The sequence below is a fragment of the Chrysemys picta genome, chromosome 1 (assembly GCF_011386835.1).
Source record: "Chrysemys picta bellii isolate R12L10 chromosome 1, ASM1138683v2, whole genome shotgun sequence".
NCBI classification, from domain to species: Eukaryota; Metazoa; Chordata; order Testudines; family Emydidae; genus Chrysemys; species Chrysemys picta.
Window position 1 is genome coordinate 236,536,547 of NC_088791.1, and position 20,954 is coordinate 236,557,500.

At 41.9% G+C, this 20,954-nt stretch overlaps 1 protein-coding gene across 7 annotated transcripts in view; it reads right to left on the reverse strand.

The window, feature by feature from the left end:
- Nucleotides 1–20,954, reverse strand: part of MGAT4A (alpha-1,3-mannosyl-glycoprotein 4-beta-N-acetylglucosaminyltransferase A) — a 150,629-nt gene that overhangs the window by 46,212 nt on the left and 83,463 nt on the right. For 6 of the 7 annotated variants that reach the window (XR_006172318.2, XM_024104418.3, XM_005283221.5 and 3 more), the window contains 5 exons: nt 12,432–12,478; nt 11,654–11,767; nt 10,901–10,976; nt 7,037–7,151; nt 947–1,077 (listed from right to left, as the gene is read on the reverse strand). Coding sequence is in view for 6 of the 7 variants with exons in the window: in XM_024104418.3 (XP_023960186.1) it covers nt 947–1,077; nt 7,037–7,151; nt 10,901–10,976; nt 11,654–11,767; nt 12,432–12,478 (483 nt within the window). In the remaining variant the exon portion in view is untranslated. The remainder of the gene's footprint in view (nt 1–946; nt 1,078–7,036; nt 7,152–10,900; nt 10,977–11,653; nt 11,768–12,431; nt 12,479–20,954) is intronic. The other variant, XM_042840804.2, reaches the window with a different exon arrangement.

Here is a 20,954-nt window from a genome sequence, read left to right on the forward strand (position 1 = left end):
GTGCCAACTGTGCCATGCACATAGACCCTTTTATATAATCTCTCAACTGCTGCCCTGCCCATGCAGCAGAACTGAAGTGGTTCAGCTACACTTGGTCCCTTCACTGATGTGTGAATTTTACCCCTAGAGTTTTCATACACAAAAACCTCAGCCAAAAAAAGCAGTGTGTAAAGTTAACTTGGAAACACTCTGCAGGCAAACACACAAGCAGAATAGCACCCCCAGAGATAAAGCTTTTGTACCCCATATTGTAGTCATCATTCTTTTGGTTAATGAGACTTGGAAGAGATTTTTAATGGAACTAGTCAATACTGCTTCTTCACTGGACAGAGAGCTTTCTGTGTGGCTACATAAGACACTCCCTATAGGGCTACAAGAACTACCTCCACAGGGATGTGGTAGTCTGAAGATGAAGAAACCCTGGGTGAAATCCTGGCCTACTGAAGTCAATGGAAAAACTTTCATTGACTTCAAAAGGACCAGGAATTTACTCAGAGACTGTATATTCAATGAAGGACTCCTTCTCTGAAGTATTGAGCACTACCATTAAGCTACTGGGATGAACCTTTATAATTATTTTCAAAAATTAAAGTGGACTCAAATAATTTTGCTGCAGAATGTTAAATATAACTAGTGCAACTGCTAGTTATCTTAGGACTTCTAGGCACAAAAAATGCTGACCTCTGTTTTCCCCCAAAAATGCATTTCTAAGCCTCCCAAATCTGAAACATTAAGAAATCTAAGAAAGCCATTTTTTTGATCTCTGAGGTCTCCAAAACTCTCTCTCAGATTCAGATCTAACCATAGACTGAGATTTGTATTGGGATATGAAGGAACCAGGAAAAGAATCAGCACATCACATACTACTACTTAGATTCACAGAAAATAAAGCTTTTTTTTTATCAAGAAGCGACATTAAAATCTACATAATAAAAATTGAACTTACTGCATCTTTTTCAGGGTTGCAGACTTTCACCCAGAGTATATGATCTAAGAGCCAATCAATAGGTTTCTCCTTATAAAACATAAATATGAACTCTACAATAAGAGTGATATCTGGAGATTGGAACATTTTACCTGTAAAGATATTATTCTAAATTAATAATAGTTATTCTGAAACCACTCTTTTGAGATCACAAGCCTAGAGACCATATTGTTTGTGCTAAGGCAAGTTGTATTACCATCTCACAATTGGAAATCCCAGCTAATACCACACATTTCAACAAGTAGAGCAAAACTGTATAAATAGGAAAACTTCACAAAACAGCTCTTTACAATATTACAACTCCCAACATCATTAAAATACTCAACTTGCATAATAAAACATAAATCAATATAAATACGGATTTTTTCAACAATTGCAAGAACAGAGAACTTTTATATTCTAAAGTCAAACTTAAAATAGGACCAGATTTCTGTAAACAATTAGCAATACAACATTGAAGATTATTTCTCCATATTAAAAATATTAATTTTGTGTTTATATAGAGAAGAGGGCAAATGAGAGATTGGGATTCAAAAAAGGTATACAGTGGAAAATTTACTATTACCTATTATGACCTTCTACTAGTTCATTAGTCCATTAGAGTCTCAGTATATTTTAACTCTGTTGTAAATTACACTATTCTGACTGCATAGTATTTTGTTGGGTCAGTATTAATGTAAAAGATACAATTCAAGAGGAAAAACTTTGTTTTCATTCTTCTCTGAATTACAGATATTTAAATCATTCATTTAAAATCTTTAGTAAAAGCGTCGAGTTAAACAGAGTTAATTACAGCCACAGATCAGAATGTTTCCAAAACTAATTTTATATCTCCAGAAACTTTTAAACTATTTCACTTAAAAGTGAAAAACTTTTAAACTATTTTTATGCTTATATTCTGCAAATTATTGAAGTTATTTGGCTAATATTAAAATGGATCCATTGACCAAATCTGTCTGGCAGCTGGTGTTATTAGAGTCCAAACTCATCCAAAGCTCACTTTTTGTTCTCAATATTTTAATTGGAAAAAATTTAAAGACTTGAGTGAGCTTCTCGCCCCTGCTCCACGGCCCCTTCATATTAGGGGTTCTAAAAACCTCTACATCCAGCCATGGGAGGATTCCCCCAGCATAGAACTATGGAATGCAGTTGTAAGGCTGCCTTCAGAGGACTCCCTTGCAAGCCCTGGCATAGGGGATGTCCAGGACAGGGCTGCAGCACTTTGCATGGCAGAGATTCTGAGCACCCGCTGCAGGTCACAGGCAGCTGGAGACAGGCCGCCATAATTTAGACAGGTCCCTAGAGCTGCCTATGATATACCATGGACTACCCAGTAGCCCAGAATTGGGAGGGCATCCCCTACCTCAAAACTGATGACTCTGTGCTGTGCCTCTTAGAGGTGAAGCACAGAATTCCACCCTTTATAATTTATTTAGTTTAAGTGACAACACTTAAAGACTACATATTCAGCACAGCATACAAAGAATGCAACTTCTGTTATGGTGTATGGACGGTAGAATTCTACAATTTTTTGGCTGTCAGTCAAAACCCCTTATCAACAAGGATGAATTTGTCACCTCTGTGTATAAACAATTTGTTTTCTATCGCACTTTAAAAAAAAAAAACAGATTAGATGTATGTATAAATAAGATTTACATCCAAGACAAATTTTAACAAAAACAAAATACCATTTTTATAAATGAACTTGTAAGCTAGCTAAGGCTTTCAACAGAGTATGGCTAAAGCCACATCTCTATTAACATTTCAATTATTATTTTTCTAAGTTAAATCGATAGGGACAAAGTGATATAACAGGTCAATATGCTAGACTTTTGCCTTTGGAGATCTGGATATAAATCTCATCCCAAGTCATAAATAATGATTTATTTGGCTGCCCCTACATCTTTTGTTATCAAAATTGTACAACTTGTCGTATGTGTCCACATAAAGAACCAGAAATGGAATAGCAGAGATAAGGCAAATCAAGAATAATGATAACTGTGAAGAATTTTGCACTATGGATGATTACACTATCTCTACATGTCTCTAGACAATGCTATTAATCACACACTTTAATGTATACTAAATTCACTCAAAAATAGAATAAGTAGTTAAATTGGGAGCATTAGACTCCTGATTTAACTCTCTCAATAAAAAACACTGTTAAGATGTGGTGAAGTCATGGGTAAATCCTGAAAGCCTACTGGCAATAACATCTGAATGAAATGGTTACAGAATGGAGTAAGCAGTAAATATAATACATGGGAGAGCAGCTGGAGACAATTAATTAATTTAGTTTTTAAAGTAATTATTTTCAGAATCCATAAAAAGAAAAGCCAACAAACATAACTCAACTTCTAATCTTTGAGTTCCAATCAGTTTTACTCATGATTTAACCAGAAACTCTAGGAAATAAGCAACTTGTAATAAATAATGCTTATTTATTATTCCCCAACAGTAGGGGTCAGGAGAGAAATGTGTCCCTTTTACAGATGATCTGTAAATATACTTTAAAAAGTAACTCATAGGTAAGGCTGAAACTCTGTCACGAATTCACGCTGCCCGAGCCAGGAAGCCCCTGGACCAGCAGCAGCAGTTTGGGTGTGTGGGAGGGGGCTCAGGGCTAGGGGCATGAGGTTGGGGGCAGAGGCGCTGGAACAATTTCTATAGTGGGGGTGCTGAGAGCCATTGAATCAAACTGTAAACCCTGTATATAATGGAAACCACTTCAAACCTGGGGGTCCTGCAGCACCCCCCCACATCCTAGTTCCAGCACCTCTGGTTGGGGGGCGTGGGGTGACTCTTACCTTGGGGTGGGGGGCTCCCCGGCTCCCACCGGAATGGCCTTGCAGTTCCTACGTGGAGGAGTCAGGGGGGTTCCGCGCTTTGCCCGTGCTGGCAGCCCCCGCAGCTCCCATTGGCTGTAGTTCCCGGGCAATGGGAGCTGCGCAGCCAGTGCTTGTGGAGGGAGCTGCGCGGAGCTCCCTGGCCCCTCTGCTGCTTAGGAGGTGCAAGGACCCGCGGCGCTGGGTAGGGAGTCCCTGCCAGCCCCGCTAACCCTCCCCCTCAGCACCAGCAGGGGTCCTGGGCTGTGCGCCGCCACCCAGACCCGCCTCCAGCACCAGCAGTGGTCCCAGGCCACTGCCCGCCCCCACCCCCAGCGCCAGCAGGGTCCCAGGCCACCTCCCCCAGCACCCACGGTGCCCCTGGACCGCCCCCCACAGAGCACCTGCAACCCCCCAACCAAGTTTTAGTTAGGGGTATATAGTAAAAGTCATGGACAGGTCCCGGGCCATGACTTTTTGTTTACTGCCTGTGACCTGTCCATGACTTTTACTAAAAATACCCATGACTAAAATATAGCCTTACTCATAGGTAGAGCCCTGCAAATCTGCAGATATCCGTTTTATAGCCATGGACCATGTTTGTGGATAGTGGATGGATGCAGAGCCACATTTTATATCTAGAGTCCCTGTAAATCTGTGGATATCCGCTTTATATCCGTGGACCATGTTTGAGATCTGATACAGATATACACTTTTTATCCACGTAGGGCTCTACTCATAGGGTTATATGTTGCATGTCCCAAATTGCAAGTGTAAACTAAAGATTCAACACGTGGTAGATTTTAAATATTTTGCCTTTTCAGTCTTACAAAACTGCAGACTGCAAGCTCCTGCATGCCAGAAGACATTCCAGCATGTACTATGCTAATTAAGAAAATCTATAATTAATTTTACATTACTTGTAAAACCACAGAATTTCATACGAAAATCTACATTAAGAGGATGGTTAGATTGTGAAGCAAATTCCAAAACCCAAGTTAAATTCACAATTAAGGTTTATCTGCTCAATCCAGAAATTGAGAACCATGGCATTCTAGGTTCCAGGCCAGTCTCTTGAGCTAAAGTTTGGGCAGTCACAGAGAGTTACAAGGTGTACAGAAAACACCTTAGCAGGAGTAACAGAGCTGCTTGGAGGATAGAAGAACTCAAGTAAATGAACTCTTAGCTCTCCACTCGAGGCTGGTCCTTTTCCTCTTCTCACCCCTGTCCCTTTTGGCGCCATGAAACGAATAGGAGGTATTTCAGCTGGAAGTAACCTTAACTGTGTGACTCAAGATAAAGAGAGACATTTGTTCTTGCCTAGCTTAAGAACTGAAAAATGTTCTCCTCATTTGAGGCGGTTCCTGTCTCCACACTGCTTTTGTTGTTTGGGCTTACCACCTCATTGTCAAATGTACGGATCACCATCTCCTCCCGTTTTAGTTTGGGGGAAAGTTGCTGGCTGATGTTTTCAACCCAGTGGACACCCATTCTACTTGCTATATAGCCCTATTAACAAGGCAGTCCTTAGCCATTTTGGTTCCTTATGCAGCCCCCCCTCTGGGGGGGGGGGGGGGCTGTGTGGGGTCCCAGGCCTCCATGTGTGTGTGGGAAACCGCCCTCTGGCCCCAGCCCGCTCTGTTCCCCTGGCTCCCAGGCTTGGGGGGAAGGAGGGGAACCGCCCCCCAGCACTCACCAGCGGCAAGACAAGGCAGGGAGCCAGGGGAGTGGAGCAGGCTGGGGCCAGATTGCTCCACTTACCACATGGTGAGTGCAGGCCCGACCCCTGCAGCAGTCCTCCAGGGAGTGGGGGTGGGGCTGGGGTGGAGCAGGGGCAGGAAGAGGCGGGGTGGGGGCAGAGCAGGGGCGGGGGCCATGGGGAAGAGGCGGAGCAGGGACTGGAGCAGCACGCAGTTGCGCAGGGCACCAGGAAATGTGGTGCCCCAAATTTCCTGGTGCCCTCCGCAGCTGCCTACTTTGCGTATGGGTAGAGACGGCCCTGCCTGTTAAGGGTCATATCTCCCCCACTTCCTGTGCATGAGAGGAACATATTAAAAACACATTTGATACTAAGCTGACTTCAGAGGAATGCAGATTCTTTAAATATTGACAAAATTCTGAAATCAAGAGTCTAATTTTACATTCACTGTTTCCCACCACCTTAATACAATGAACTGAGACACAACTTCCTTTGCAAACAAATATGTGGGTAGAGATCTGGGTCTTTAATTGAAATGTTGGAAAAGAATGAAAAAACCTCAGGGTTACATTCCACTAGCCACGTTTCAGACTCTTCTTCCTGTTCTGGGCTCAACTTATGATCTTTGTATTTGGGATCAGTAACATTGACTAACTAATGGAAAGGTGTCATAGCTTCTTTGAATCAGTTTCAAATTTTGTCACTATGGTTCTAGTTCATTATGGTTAATTAGATCAAACCAGACTGTGTTTCTAGTTGTATCAACTTTCAAAATGTTAAATTCCTTTGAAAGCTCTTTCAGTTGCATTTATGTAAATGTTGTGCCTCTCAGTAAAATCCATTATTGTGTAGGAAACACAGAACACTAAAAATTACTTTCATGACATAGCGGTGGTCAACCTGCTAAGATTCTGGACTCTGCATTTTCTGTCTCAACATTGTTGTCATTATCCTAACCACTGTAAATGACAGGTGGTATTTGTGATTCCATCCCTAGAAAGGGGACAGGCTCTGGAAGGCACATGGTTGCTCCAAGTGGAAGCAGGAGGGTAGAATAGAACCTTTCTTCAAGAGAGACTAATTTTTATGGCTGCTGACCCTTGGAAACTTGTGAGATCTCTAATGGCCAAAAGACATAGAAGTTACTTTGGGCTGGGTGAGTTTTCTTGATTTTGTCCCTTGCTTCACATACACAATGTTCTTTTAATGTCATTTTTATTTTGCCGACAGATAATTAGAAATAAGACATATTTAAATTTTGATTTTCCATATTTTTTAAAGTAACTTAATTTTTAGTTATAAAAGTGTTCTCATTTTCCATTGCTTAATTCTGACTCAAACATCCATAGGTAACCGCAATTATTGTAGTGTATAGTTACAGCATATAGCCACAAAAGTCAATCCATTTTTATTTCCTGTTCCATTACCAGTATAAAGAAGGTAGTTTTGAGGTCACAGCACTATTAATCAGAGATTCTGTGGTTGAACTTTTTCTTTTCAAACTACTAAAGTGGACATTTTTCTTACCAATGAAACCCAGCTGAGAAAATTCTAGAATCATCCAATCTTCAGAAGAAAGTTGAAGTGCAAAATTTTTTATCGTGCTGAAATAATTCTGCTTGACAACAATGTCATCTTCAAGCTAGGGAAATCAAACACTCGTATTAACACAAGACAGGAAGAGCAAAGCAAAAAGAAAAAGTACAGCAAGGAAAAAGTAGTCCTAAAATATATTTAGCCATAGATTTCTAGTGCAAACACCACCCTGGTATCCAGGCATCATACACAAGATTTATTACTGTAGAAGCATGATCACCATCCACCTATTTGAGGATAATTAATTTGGAGACTCTTTATAGCAAAAATCCAGGGATATATACATCAGCTATCTGGGAACACACAAGAGTGAACTGGATAGGAAATAGTTTTAAAAAACTTTTCTCTTTACAAACATATAATATCCAGATAAAGATTCCGTTCCGCATGTACTTATCTGTGGTTAAAAAAAAAAAATAACGAGGAGTCTGGTGGCACCTTAAAGACTAATAGATTTATTTGGGCATAAGCTTTCGTGGGTAAAAAACCCACTTCTTCAGATGCATGGAGTGAAAATTATCAGGTCCACCCTGATTGAACTGGCCCTGTCAGCACTGGTTCTCCACTTGTAAGGTAACTCCCTCCTCTTCATGTGTCAGTATATTTATGCCTGCATTTGTAATTTTCACTCCATGCATCTGAAGAAGTGTTTTTTTTACCCACAAAATTTATGCCCAAATAAATCTATTAGTCTTTAAGGTGCCACCAGACTCCTCGTTGTTTTTAATGGATACAGACTAACACGGCTACCCCTCTGATACTTAACTGCTGTTAGATTATAAGCTATCAATAATGATCTCTCATCCTTGATCAGAAGGCTGTGGCAATATTAAATACTTTAGTACACAACTACTGTAGTGAATTTGCTTGATGTTGCTACTTTCTGGCATATAATAGAACTGGACCAAAAGGGAAAGCACCATCTTTTAACTTCTATAATATTTTATTTGGTATTTTCCCCCACACATTTCTTAGATGGGAAACTGTAGGTTCCTATGTGTGCATTTTATAATGGCCAATAAAAATAACAACTTGAAAACAGAAGCTATAGTCCCATTCCCTCAATAGCAATTGTTTCAGCAAATGTAGAAAGCAATTATCATGGAAAATAAGCATAGAAATGTTTACATAATTCAAAGCAGAATGATCTCCATTTTAGAATTATGCTTTGAAGCAAATACTGGCATGATTAAACAAACAATTTTTTTTAAAAAATTTCAAATGTTCCATAATAGTGAGTGTTTTGGACTCTATCCCCAAAATTGCCCTCTTCTGCTTACAACTGTTGCCCATAGTGGATGCGCTGAATACTAGTATCCATACATATGTTTCCTCCTATCGCATGTGTTGTTTGTAGGCACACAATGACTAAGTGTGAGTTTCCAGATATAGATTAATTGGTTGTATTGTTTGCTTTACTTCACATGAATACATGTATTATTTGTAACAAAACTGACATCATAGCAGATGACAACACAATAGTCTACAAAATGGCATGAGACACACAAGGTGGGTGAGGTATTATCTTTTATTGGACCAACTTCTGCTGGTGAGAGAGACTAGCTTTTAAGCTTACATAGAGCTCTTATTTCAAGTCTCACTGAAGTTGGTCCAATAAAATATATTACCTCACTCACCTTCTCTCGCTAATATTTGGGACCAACATGACAATAACACTGAATATATAAAATGGCATGTCAACTGTGAGGACCACTAAAGTTACATGGGAAGAGAAATAAACAGATAAATACGGGGGGGGGGGGGAAGATGAATCTCAACACTGATTTTTTATTCTTCTTCATGTATTTATTGTCACAAATATAATTATTTGGCAAGAACCAGTTTGAGTGATTCAACACAGTGTGAAAATAACGTGCATTACTTCTTATTTACTATATGTATTGGGGTAACATTCAAAGGCTCCAATCAGGATAAGAGTCCCATTGTGGTAGGTGCTGTACAAACCCCAGGGCAGGACCAAATCTTCCTAATAGCTTAAATTCTAAAATTACTGTCTAACTGCATCCATTGGTGTACTGTGAGATAGAAGGCCAAAGTTCAGGTGCCTTCAACCATCCTGATAAGAGATACTACAGGACAACACTGAAGGGCCTAGGTATATTGTGCAGAATCTGAATAAACTGAAGGAACTTTACACTTTTTTGTAAGCTTTTAACACCTTTATTTCTACATTTTTGTGGTAGGATCTAACTGAAAATTTCTTCATGGCCATGATTCCTTATAAGCCAATCAGATCATCATTCTCTAATGCCATTTTTAAACAGTAAATGTAGAGTGCAATATTGGTATTTTTACCCCTTTTTGATCCGAGCAGCTAGTCAAATTTCAGGGCTCTGGCAATGTTCCAGTTGCAAGTAAAACTGATGGAGTCTGGTAATCTCCTTGATGCAATCTTGTTTATTTACAAGGATTGTACAAAATCCTGCTTGTCTGAACGTAGGAGGAACAAAGAACAAAAGGGGAAGTTTCTTAGTTTACAACCCCAGGCAGCTTTAGCCAACACCAGACCCAAAACTCTCTCTCTAGCTTTTTCCAGAGTCACATTGTGCTCAGAGGCTACTGCTTGGCTTTCTTGCTTTTTACCTCTGCCTCTCTTTCTGTTCTTGTCTGTTCTCAGTTTGTGTGTGTTCTCTCACACGATACCCAGTGGAACCCTCTGTCCACATGGTGATAGTTTCTAGACAAAATCTAATAAGCCTTGTTTTAGGTGTGGTGCCTTAACTGTATCTTACAACTATCAAAGAAAGGGTGCGTTCACACACCAGTTTGAATGAGGTTTTAGCTCAACCCATAACAAGGTTTCACCCAGCTCATTACAGTATAACATACTTTTTTTTTTTAAATCTATGTACATTCAGTCTTCTAGGTGTCCTGCCAAGTCTTAAAGCGTTGCTGGACTCAGTGGCCTCACATTTCAGAAAATGGGAGAGTCATGGTTAGTTAACCACCAAGATAGGTCAGTTTTTTAAAAATTCTCACTTTAATTCACCTTCATTTTGAGACCTCCCAACTAATTTTCTTCTTTTCTCCCTGTGTACAGATATGTGTTCCATACTGTGATTAGGTGGTTTTATATGTCAGTAGGGGGCAGTGTTGGCAGCAAATGCTGCCTGAAGAAAACATGCTGCTGTTTCTTCTAATAGCAGCTCAAGCCCTAAATGTATCTGAGGAGGAGGAGAAGGTGGGGCTTCTACCTGGAAGCAGGAATAAGGTGAAATCTACTCAGGGCTACATTAAAGTTTATTTTAATTTTTCAGAACTGTTACAATTCTTACCACAATCTTAACTTTTAGTTAAAAGCAGTGAATCTAGCAACACACTTAAAAGCATCTTTTAAGTCTCAATACATAGTCACATTAGCTTATATGCCAAAGGACAGAAAAACTGTATCTACACCTCTTCCAAACCAATTAAAAATAATGCAGCATCTAGAGCTCTACTTCCATCAACAACTGTTCTATTGTTTCTTTGCACCATAGAGGCTCCACTCCTACCCCTTTCTTTGGCATATGAAAAAAACAAAATTAAATAGTCCGTGTTCCTTTATGTTTTTTTTGCCACATCAGCAGTTTTTGGCCACACTTAAGCATATAGACAACTGGGTTTCCAGTTTAGACAATGTATGTAATTCAACTTATACATATTCACTAATACTATAATAACCATAATTGCAATCACCCTACAAATATATAATCATTCTATTTTGGTTTTTGTGATGTGCCCATCACCACGGTATATTTGAATAGCTTTACACATCAAAGAACAGCGATTTACCTGAATATAATAAATGCCCTTTTTCTGGGCATACATCATAAGAAAACAATAGTCCAAGTTTTGCTTTGTTCGCCATCTGAAATTAAATGTTAAAAAAAAGTCAAGGAATTATAAAATAAAAAATAATTTCACAATACATAGTGAATTGCATTACAAAGGATGACAAGTTATTACACATTATTTGAATGTTAGAACAATTATATCTGGCATTATTTTCTCAGGAAAGCCTCTGTCTGGGGAAAAAAAATAAAAAACAGGTCAATGCTCCCTTCCCCCCCGGTATGCTGCAACACAAAAAGAGGAATGACCCAACTGAATCTGATCTCTTGCAGCTATTTGAGCTTTCTCTAAAAATATATTGGGTATTTCAAATGGTAACTGAACAATACTGTTGAGTTTCATACACTGTTTTATTCCTGACAGCATGAAGGAAAACAGAAAACAAGAACAGACAACCTACATGATGTTATACAACAAAAATCTTATATGCTGTTATATTCTGAACTCCCACTGCACCTTCCCAGAATTTAACATTAAATGAAACCCACAAAGCTTAACATTTAGGCTTCAATCCTTAAGAAAAAACCATGCAGGTAGTGCTTCATGTGGATGCAGGGATTCACCCATTCAGTTTTCTTTGCAGAATTAGGGCCTCGTTTCCACATAATTTAAAGGATATACAAAAAATGTTTCCAGAATTCACACTCAGTCTGGCATTACATAAACAAGAAAGGTCTGAGGGAAAAATCTTACCTGACTCTTTCTTTTGAGTCTCCAAATGTCTCTTTTACATTTGTCAAGTCAGGATAGTAAGTCGCAGGTGGGGATATTATTTCCACCAAGCCAGAACTGATTTCTGTAGAAAATCTATCAGAAACATCGAGTAAATAAGTGCAGTGGGACTATTTATTTATTTATTATTGGTGCAGTTACTGTGTCTGACATAAAACATATTTGTAATCATTTGGAACAAATGCATAATGTTACCTTCACAATACATCAGAATGAGGGCTCATCTTCTAACTTTTATGATATGCAGGATTTATGTCTGGTAAAATTACATTCTTAATTTATGTTGACAGCATAATACAGCAGTAGAATTTTTTAAACAAGCAACATAAAACAAAACTAGTATAAAAGTTATTTTCCTAAGTGAGTCTTCCAGAACAAGAACTCCTCCACTCTACACTATAGTCTAGTTAATGTAATAATGTCAATTTTTATAATACCTGGGCTTTCCCTTCTATAGCTCAGTTTGAGCATACCACTGCAAAGGATAGCACGAATGCAGGTGTCACAGAATCCATTTATGTCATGCCAACCCAATCCATTTATGTCACGCCAAATCCACTTAATCCCATTTACTGTTTTACAGTTTAACCTACTTAATTATTTCCCCTTAGTTTGTCTTCATGCATTTATTTTTTCTGAAACCAAAACAACCCTGAGAAAAAAAAGGAAGTAAACAAAACATTTCCCTCACACCACAGTTTTGTTACGAAAAAAAAAAAAAATAATCCCCACAACTTACTCTTTCTCCAGGCTTGCTACAACGCTGTGTACATAGTCAAGATCTGTCTGGAAAAGAAAAAAAGAGCAGTTTTGGAACTACACTTTTCCCCTTTAAAAAGAAAAAGTATTTTAAATAGTGACATTTCTCAACCATAATTTTAGAACACGAGGTGTTTAAACAACATAGAGAAAAGGGATTTTTTTTTTTAAACTGGAGACGTAATTAAAAATAGTAACACTTTTTAAATGTCTGCTGCAAAAAAAGTTTGGTTGGGACTGACGTAATGAGATTCATGCCAGAAGAACTAAAAGTTAATCATAGGGTTTTTTTTCTCTAAACCTACAAAAGTGATATTATGTCTACGAATTGTTCTATAGAGTGAAATTGCTAATTAAAAAAAATCATAAGAAAAATTTAAAGTCTAGTATTTACACTGCTCTCAGGTGAATTTGTAGTGAAGTAACTAGACCAACTAGCTGCATTAGATTTCAAGACTCCTTCATAATTTGGGGTTTTTGTTTTGGCAGTAGGATAGTGCCAATATCTGTGCTGAGAGGAGCAGTGAGGGGGGCTTGAAGGCATATCTTGGTACTGGGAAGTGTTCTGGCTCTAGTGCTGGCACGGGTTTCAGCATTGATATTAGTGGGCCTGTCTTTCTCACTTTAGATGGTGGTGCTGGTGTCTTGGTGCTATTCTTTGTTAATGTTGAGGGCTTCTTTCTCAGTTCAGAATCCTCTCTGCAGGACAGACGTATTGCCTCTCCAAGCTGTGTTTGCACTCGTTGCGGGCATGCCTTTCTGCTCTGGAGGATGGAGTTGGGTCTCTCTTCTACAGAGTAGGCACTGACACAATTGGCACTGAGGCCTTTGGTGCCAACCCAAGGTAGACATGGTCAGTATCGGGGATGCCAGTGCCTGCACAGATGGTTTTGTTGCCTTCTTCACCTTCCTTTTCCTTTGGAACCAGGGGTGTGGTGCCTAGTCATCAGAGCACTTCCCTAAGACAAACTTCTCTGTTCCTGTCTGGATCCAGGAGTGAAGACATCCTCCAAAGCTACCCTCCTGGATTGCTCCAAGAGGTGTAGTTTGAACTTGACATCCCAGGATTTCTGGGTCTGGGACAAAAAGAGCAGCAGATAGCATACTTATTGGGGATGTGTGCTTGCTTCCCCAAGATAGAACAGGCATCTGCTCTGTTAGTCTGCCACAAGCATTAGGACACTGAAGGAAAGACAGGGTTTGAACCCAGTGAGTTTTGAATACACCATAGCTAGTGGTTGCCACCAAGCATTTCACCTTGCTGTACAGGGGGATGTCCAGGAAGGTGTCCCCAATCTGCCTCCACTACTTCATTTTTTTTTTTTTGGCGGGGGTGAGGGAATGGGGGTGGGGGGGGAGAAAGACCAACAAAACTTAAATGAAATTAATTAAAGGGAGAACCGAGATGACATTTCTTCACCAGAGAAGAGTTACAGAAATCAAAAGTGGGTTGAGTCACAGGCCAGGTTCTGTCTCACTACCATGGGCAGAAGAGGGAGCTGAGGGAGGGGCCAGGCCACTCTGTCCTTTATTCCCTTGTATGGGTGCACAAAGAGGCACAGGGCATACACACAATCCCACCAGACACTGCTAGTCAAAAGATTCCAAGCTTACAACTATGTAGCGCTTGCACAACTACAGTGGGATCCATGCATACCTGAAAAATTACTAGTTTTAGGGAAAATATTTACAGAAACAAGTTTTCTAGAAATAGACAACTCAAAGTCAGATTATTTCTTTTGGAAATAAATTACATTAAAACCGTAATTTATAGCATCTATTAAGTCCCCAACTTGCATGCTTAAGTGCTTTCTTGAATTGAGATGGTCTCATGAATCAGGTCTAAATTTTACAAAAGACAAATTTCTATTAGCAATCTCTTAAGTCTGATTTAAATAATGTTGCATAAATAACTTAAAGTTACAAGTCATTTAAATCAAATCCTGACCTTCTATAAGGTAAAGGTCACCAAAATTCTAACCCTGCCATATTATACAACCTAGTCTTCTGTAATATGTACCCATTCTGAAAAAAGTGAGCCTTTGAATTTATAAATCAAAGCTCAAAATCAGTCTTTGTTCCAGTTATTAATCTAATACTCTGAGGAACCGATTATCAATTTTCAAAAGAAAATTTCTAGCCTTTGACGAATCAAAGCAGATTCTGGCAGTTCATCAGAATGCTTTATTTACAGCCTCTTGCTGGTTATTCTTACAAATGATGGAAAACAAAGGGACAATTTATACTCTTCTGAGTTATGGGCACATCAAAAGATTAGCATTAATGAGCTATATGCACTGAAAGGAGAATCTGCCCCAAGAATTTCTATAGCAATATTAATCCTGTTTGATTAAGACTACTATCCCTTGATTTTCATCACCATTTCAATTAAGAAAACCTGCTTTTATATTAACTAAAGTCCATTATAATGCCTAACAGAAAGCATCTTGAAATGCATGGGAGTAAGTTTCCTCCTGAAAGAATTCTGAACGAAAACTTTAAATATGTCAACATGCCTCATATCAAAAGCATACAACTGTTAGGTAGTCTTCTCTGTTCTCAAACTAAATCAGGTAAGGTCTGACTAGTAGGTGTATGGAAGACCTAATACAGCAAACAGTATTGCTAATTCAGTAGACAGCACTTTTCCCTGAATCAGTATTAAACTATGCCCCAGAATAGTGAGAAAGATGCCACCTTTCAAAGGAAAAGATATGTAGTGATTAAAAGATTCAAGGCCAACTTTTCACAAGAGCAGAGGCATTAGACCTGGTGTTCTGGAAAAATTACAATTCAGGTGGTTATACTCTTATCTGTTAGCAGGTGTTAGCCAATCGAGTGCTATGATTTTTCACACCCAATGCCTCCTCTTAAGAAGGCCGGCTGGCAGGCAGGCAATCTTTTCCCAGGTAAAACCTTCCAGAACTAGAGAGAAGCCTTTTTGCCAGCCAGCTCTAGTCTAACTAAGCAGCCATTTTGCCAAAGCCCCCCCTTCCCCTTTTTTTGCCTATTTGTATGTTCTTAGTGGGTGCATATTGCCACATTGTGGCAAGCACAGCAAGTGTGAGAAATTTGTTTTTCCTTGATATGGCTGCCACCAATATATACAATGGATCTGATCTGATCTGGGAGAGGGCTGACTATGAGTAAGGCTGCAAGTCTGTCACAGAGATCACGGAAGTTACGGATTCCGTGACTTTCCGTGACCTCCATGACTTCTACAGTGGCTGGTGCTGGCTCAGGGGCTGCCCGGGTTGGGCCAGCAGCAACAGTTTGGGTGAGTGGGAGGGGGCTCAGGACTAGGGGCAGGGGGTTGGGGAGTGTGGGGGGCACTTATCTTGGGGTGGGCGGCTCCCTCACTCCCCACTGGCATGACTCCCCCGCAGCTCCTAGGACGTGGAGCGGCAGAGGGGTCTCCGCACCACGTGCTATCCACACCCGCAGGCCCCACTCCCACAGCTCCCACTGACTGTGGTTCCCGGCCAATGGGGGCTGCGGCAGCCAGCGCTTGTGGTGGGAGCAGTGGCGCCCCTGTCCTGGCCCCTGCCTTTGCCGCCTAGGAGCTGCAGGGCCTCAGAGCCAGTCAGGAACCCACTGCTGGCCCCGCCAAACCTCCTCCCCCAGCACCAGCAAGGGTCCCGGGCCGCACGCCGCAACCTGCCCCTACCCCCTGCCCAAGCACCAGTGGGGGTGCCGTGGCCCAGCCCTCCCCCTTCCCAGCACCAGTGGGGGTCCCGGGCCACCTCCCCCAGCACCCGAGGCGCCCCTGGACCACTGCCCCCAGAGCACCCGGGGCCCCCTGCCCAAGTTTTAGTCACGGCAGGTATTTTTAGTAAAAGTCATGGACAGGTCACAGGCCCGTGAATTTTTGTTTATGGCCCATGACCTGTCCATGATTTTTACTAAAAATACCTGTGACTAAAATGTAGTCTTAACTATGAGAACTAGTCAACAAGCTCCAAGCCTTAATGGTCTGTCCCATCCTCACAAACAACAAATACAACATTTCTTGGGACTGGCACAGTATTATTGACGTTTAGTGCCATGATTTGCCACCATTGCAGTTCCCTTCATAGATATGGTAAAGAATGGATGTTCAAAAAGGGTCCAGTGATCTGAGGCCAGTGACAATGACTTGAAAGACTCTAAAGGAGTGTGCGCATCAGGAACTAATTCTTTTTAATCCAAACTTTTCAAATAGGTTTATATTGCGAACAGATGCCTCAGATGAAGGGCCAGTGGCAGTTCTTCTGCAAGAAGTCCCCATATTCTACATCAGTGGTTCTCACCAGGGGTACGCCTACCCCTGGAAGGTGCCCAGGGGGTATATCAGCTCATCTAGATATTTGCCTACATAAAAAGCGAAGTCAGTACAAACTAAAATTTCATACAGACAATGACTTGTTTGATGCATGCCTGAAGGACAAATGGGAGATTCTACTGAATCACCTGGTATCTTCTGCTTGATATGGAAGATCTTCAAGGTCTTGGTGAAATTAGATTTTAAGTACCTTTATTTTTCTTAGGACACTATTTTAGGATTCTCTGGAGCCTTGAGCATAGATGAGATCAGATTACATTCAATTCTCTCCCTCCAAGATGTCCCTATCTGAGAAAGGAAACAGTGAAAAGCACTAGATTTTTATTTCTATTTTTTTGCCAGGGGCAGAGGGGACCAAGAACAGATTCTTAGAGACATTTGATGAGAGGGACAGGAAGATCTTAGATGGGTAGAAGCGGCCTTTCTTTGGAAGTTTCTTGGGAAAGGAGCAGGAGGAGAGAGCAAAGAAGTAGACATTCAGTCGATCCAGTCCGTGTTTCCTTGGTGAAGATTCTCCCCCTCTGCTTAGAGGAAGAGTGGGTCAGTTTAAGCGGGGGGGGGAGGAGGGACGGGGGAGGGGGAGGGACTGGATGTCTCCTAGATGACTGAATCTTGAGACTTCTAATCACTCTGGTCTTCTAGTTTGCTATCCTGCAAATCCTCTGTGTCAGCAGGAGGGAGCTGAAGCATGGCACAGACATGCAGGTTCAGAGCCACTACTTTCCCTGCTTCTACCAGGCTTGGCAGAGGCAGTTTCTACCTGAAGGAATGAAGGAGACGGTCAACTTGCACAGAATGCTACTGTTATGAACGGCTTAAAAGAGAAGGTAAAAGTAAAACATTTTCTTTCTGCCCTTCCTCCACAGCTTCATCTGTGGGTCTTCTGTCATCTTGCTGCTGCGGGGCTCTCCTAAGGACTTGGAACAAAGATAGTGCCTTTCCAAAGAAACACCAGCTATAGCTGCTCCAGTGACCTGACATTACACTTAGAATTGATGTGAAGAGGGATGAAATGGAGGGACTATAGGTGAAAATTACTGAATCTGAATTGGCTCCCACCTGTTTGATTGGTAGATGAGAGAAGACACACCCAGCGTACATACAGGTGGTCAGTTACATCAGGGGACAGCCATATTATAGAAAACACAGGTAACAATCCTTTACAAGAATTTGTTTTCAGTGGCTTATAATTCTGTCAAAATTTAAACATTTGGACTGAAATTTTCCATGCTGGGTATGTGTTTCAGGCTAATTCTGCCTCTCCTGCCCTCCACTAAAAATGGTTCAGTTATTTCCTAGACTGAGGTTAGGGAAAATATGTTGTTTCCCCCATGTTAAAGAATTTTTACTACTGTTTCATTAAGAACTGTAGCACTTCTATGCTTTGGAGCAGGGACTTGAAATTTGGCAAGTGTGATCGTCCTAGTGTCAAGGATGTACCTTTTGCCATCCCCATGAAAATCTGCCCAAATTTAACAACATTATTAGTCTCTGAAAAGTCATCAGTTTGCACATGTTCAGAGGTTTATTCTCAGCATTATTCTCTTAAGATTCTATCTGCACTGAGCATGCTCCATTCCCACACACCTCCTACAGGCCAACCAGACTGCATATATAGCATCCCCACCGCATGACTAAAGTATGCTCGAGCCCTGGGCTGGAGGGTAATGGGGAAGACTTTTCCTGCAATTGCTCCTTCCAATTGCAGAGACCCACTGTAGTGCCAGACCTCAGAACTGAGAGCAGGAAGATGTCTCCTGTGCTCTTAATGTTCCCCTTCTAGTGCCTAGGCGGTATGGAGGAAGAGAAGGAAACAGTCTGACTTGAAAGCCAAAAGTTGAGGCGAAAGCAGGGGCAGGGATTGGATGTAAGCAATGAGCAGTGGAGAACTGAGATGGGTGTCTAACCACTTCAGCACACTTATCTTCAGAACCTGAAACTGAACCTAGAAGTCCTGAAACTCTGCATTCCTCGGCTCTCTAACAAACATTTGTGAATCCTACTGGCAAATTCAGAATCTTTTCCCTCCTAAGGGCTGTTCAACCTAGAGGATAACAGCCGACTCCTGCTACTAGTTCCTCTATTAGCTCAAGCAATAGAGGTATACACCATGGACCTAAATGTCCCAACCCTGATGACTTATATAATGGACAGTATGATTCCACTTGATGGAATTTGTTTGTCAAGTTTGCTAGTAAGTCACATACAAAAATATGGAAAAGGAATGTTATGTTCGCAAAAACAAAGCACTCAAAACTCAGGAAGAGACAGAATTAAAGGTTACCAGTGCAATCTTAATTTGCCCCATGTTGTTATGATACATTGATGCACTATAGGATTTCTATATGCAATATATGATTTTTAAAAGAGCTGGCTGAGAAGCTCACTGGACCATGCATGTTGATTTTCAATGTGTCTTGGAGAATTGTAGAAGTGCTAAAAGACTGGAAGAAAGCTAACATTTTGCCATTTTTAAAAATAGATAAACAGGATGACCCGGGTAATTGTAAGCCTGCCAGCCTGACATTGATTCTGGGCAAGATAATAGGATGGCTGATATGGGACTCAATTAATAAAGAATTAAAGGAGGGCAATGTAATTAGTGCAAATCAAAACAGGTTTATGGAAAACAGATCCTGTCTAACTTGATATCTTATTTTGACGAGATTACAAGCTTTGTTGATAAAGATAATAATGTAGAGGTAATATACTTAGATTTATGTACGGCATTTGACATGGTACCACATGATATGTTTATTAAAAAACTAGAATGATACAAAATTGACATGGCACACATTAAATGGATTAAAAGCTTTTAAAGGACAGTTACCTGTTCTGTAACTGGCGTTCTTCGAGATGTGTTGCTCCTGTCTATTCCACAGTAGGTGTGCGTGCTCGCCACGTGCACTGGTGCCGGAAGTTTTTCCCTTACCAGTACCCGTACTGGGGGAGCACGGCGGCGACCCCTGGAGTGGCGCCTGTATATTGCGCTATAAGGGGAGCCACGGGCTCCCCCCACCCTCGGTTCCTTCTTGCCGGACAACTCCAACAGAGGGGAAGAAGGGCGGGGTGTGGAATAGACAGGAGCAACACATCTCGAAGAACGCCAGTTACGGAACAGATAACTGTCCTTTCTTCTTCGAGTGATTGCTCCACAGTAGGTGATTCCAAGCAATATCTGCTGGAGGTGGGTAGGAGTTCACGAAGGTTCGGAACAAAGTACTGCCGTGCCAAACCCAGCGTCATCCCTAGACTGGGAGACGATCGCGTAATGCAAAGTAAATGTGTGAACTGAGGCCCAAGTGGCCGCCCCACAAATGTCCTGGATGGGAACATGGGCGACGTAGGCAGCTGATGAGGCCTGAGCCCTCATAGTATGTGCCCCGACGATCGGTGGCGGGGGAATCCCTGCCAGATAATAGCATGTGCGTATGCACGAGGTGATCCAGTGGGAAAGCCACTGGGTGGAGATAGGCTGCCCCTTTGCCCGCTCGGCCGAGGCAATAAAGAGTTGAGAAGACTTCCGGAACGGCTTAGTCCGATCCAGATAAAAGGCCAACACCCTACGCACATCGAGCGTGTGGAGGCGGCATTCCTCGTTAGAGGAGTGTGGCTTGGGACAGAGCACGGGAAGGAAGATGCTCTGCTCCATATGGAAGGCAGAGACCGCCTTCGGGAGGAACACCGGGTGTGGGCAGAGCTGAACTATGAAAAACAGTATAGGCAGTGGCATAGCCAGCTTCTAAGAGCAGGGGGAGCAAACATAAAAAAGGCTCCCCCCCTTGGCTCCTCCTCTGGCCGCTCCGCATCCCCCCCCTTGGCTGGCTCCTCCGGCCGCCCCGCCCCTCCCCACCCATGGCTCCTCCGGCACTGCCATACCACCCCCGTGGCCCCCCCACTCCTCCACTCCTCCGGCTGCTGGCTGCCATGCTGTGCACCCCCTCCTCCCCCGCTCCTCCGGTCGCGCCCACCGCCAGCCTGCGCCCCCCACCCTGCTCCTCCGGCCTCCCTCAGGGGGGCTGCTAAGAGGCGTAGGAGAGGCCCGTACCAGTGCTGGCGGGCCCACACCAGGGCTATGAGAATGACTTTCGCCTTGTTCGGGCAGGACCACCATAGGAGGGAAGCCAGTATCGGGGACGGGACCGTGAGACTCTTGTCCAGACCGTTCTGAGCTTGGGAGAA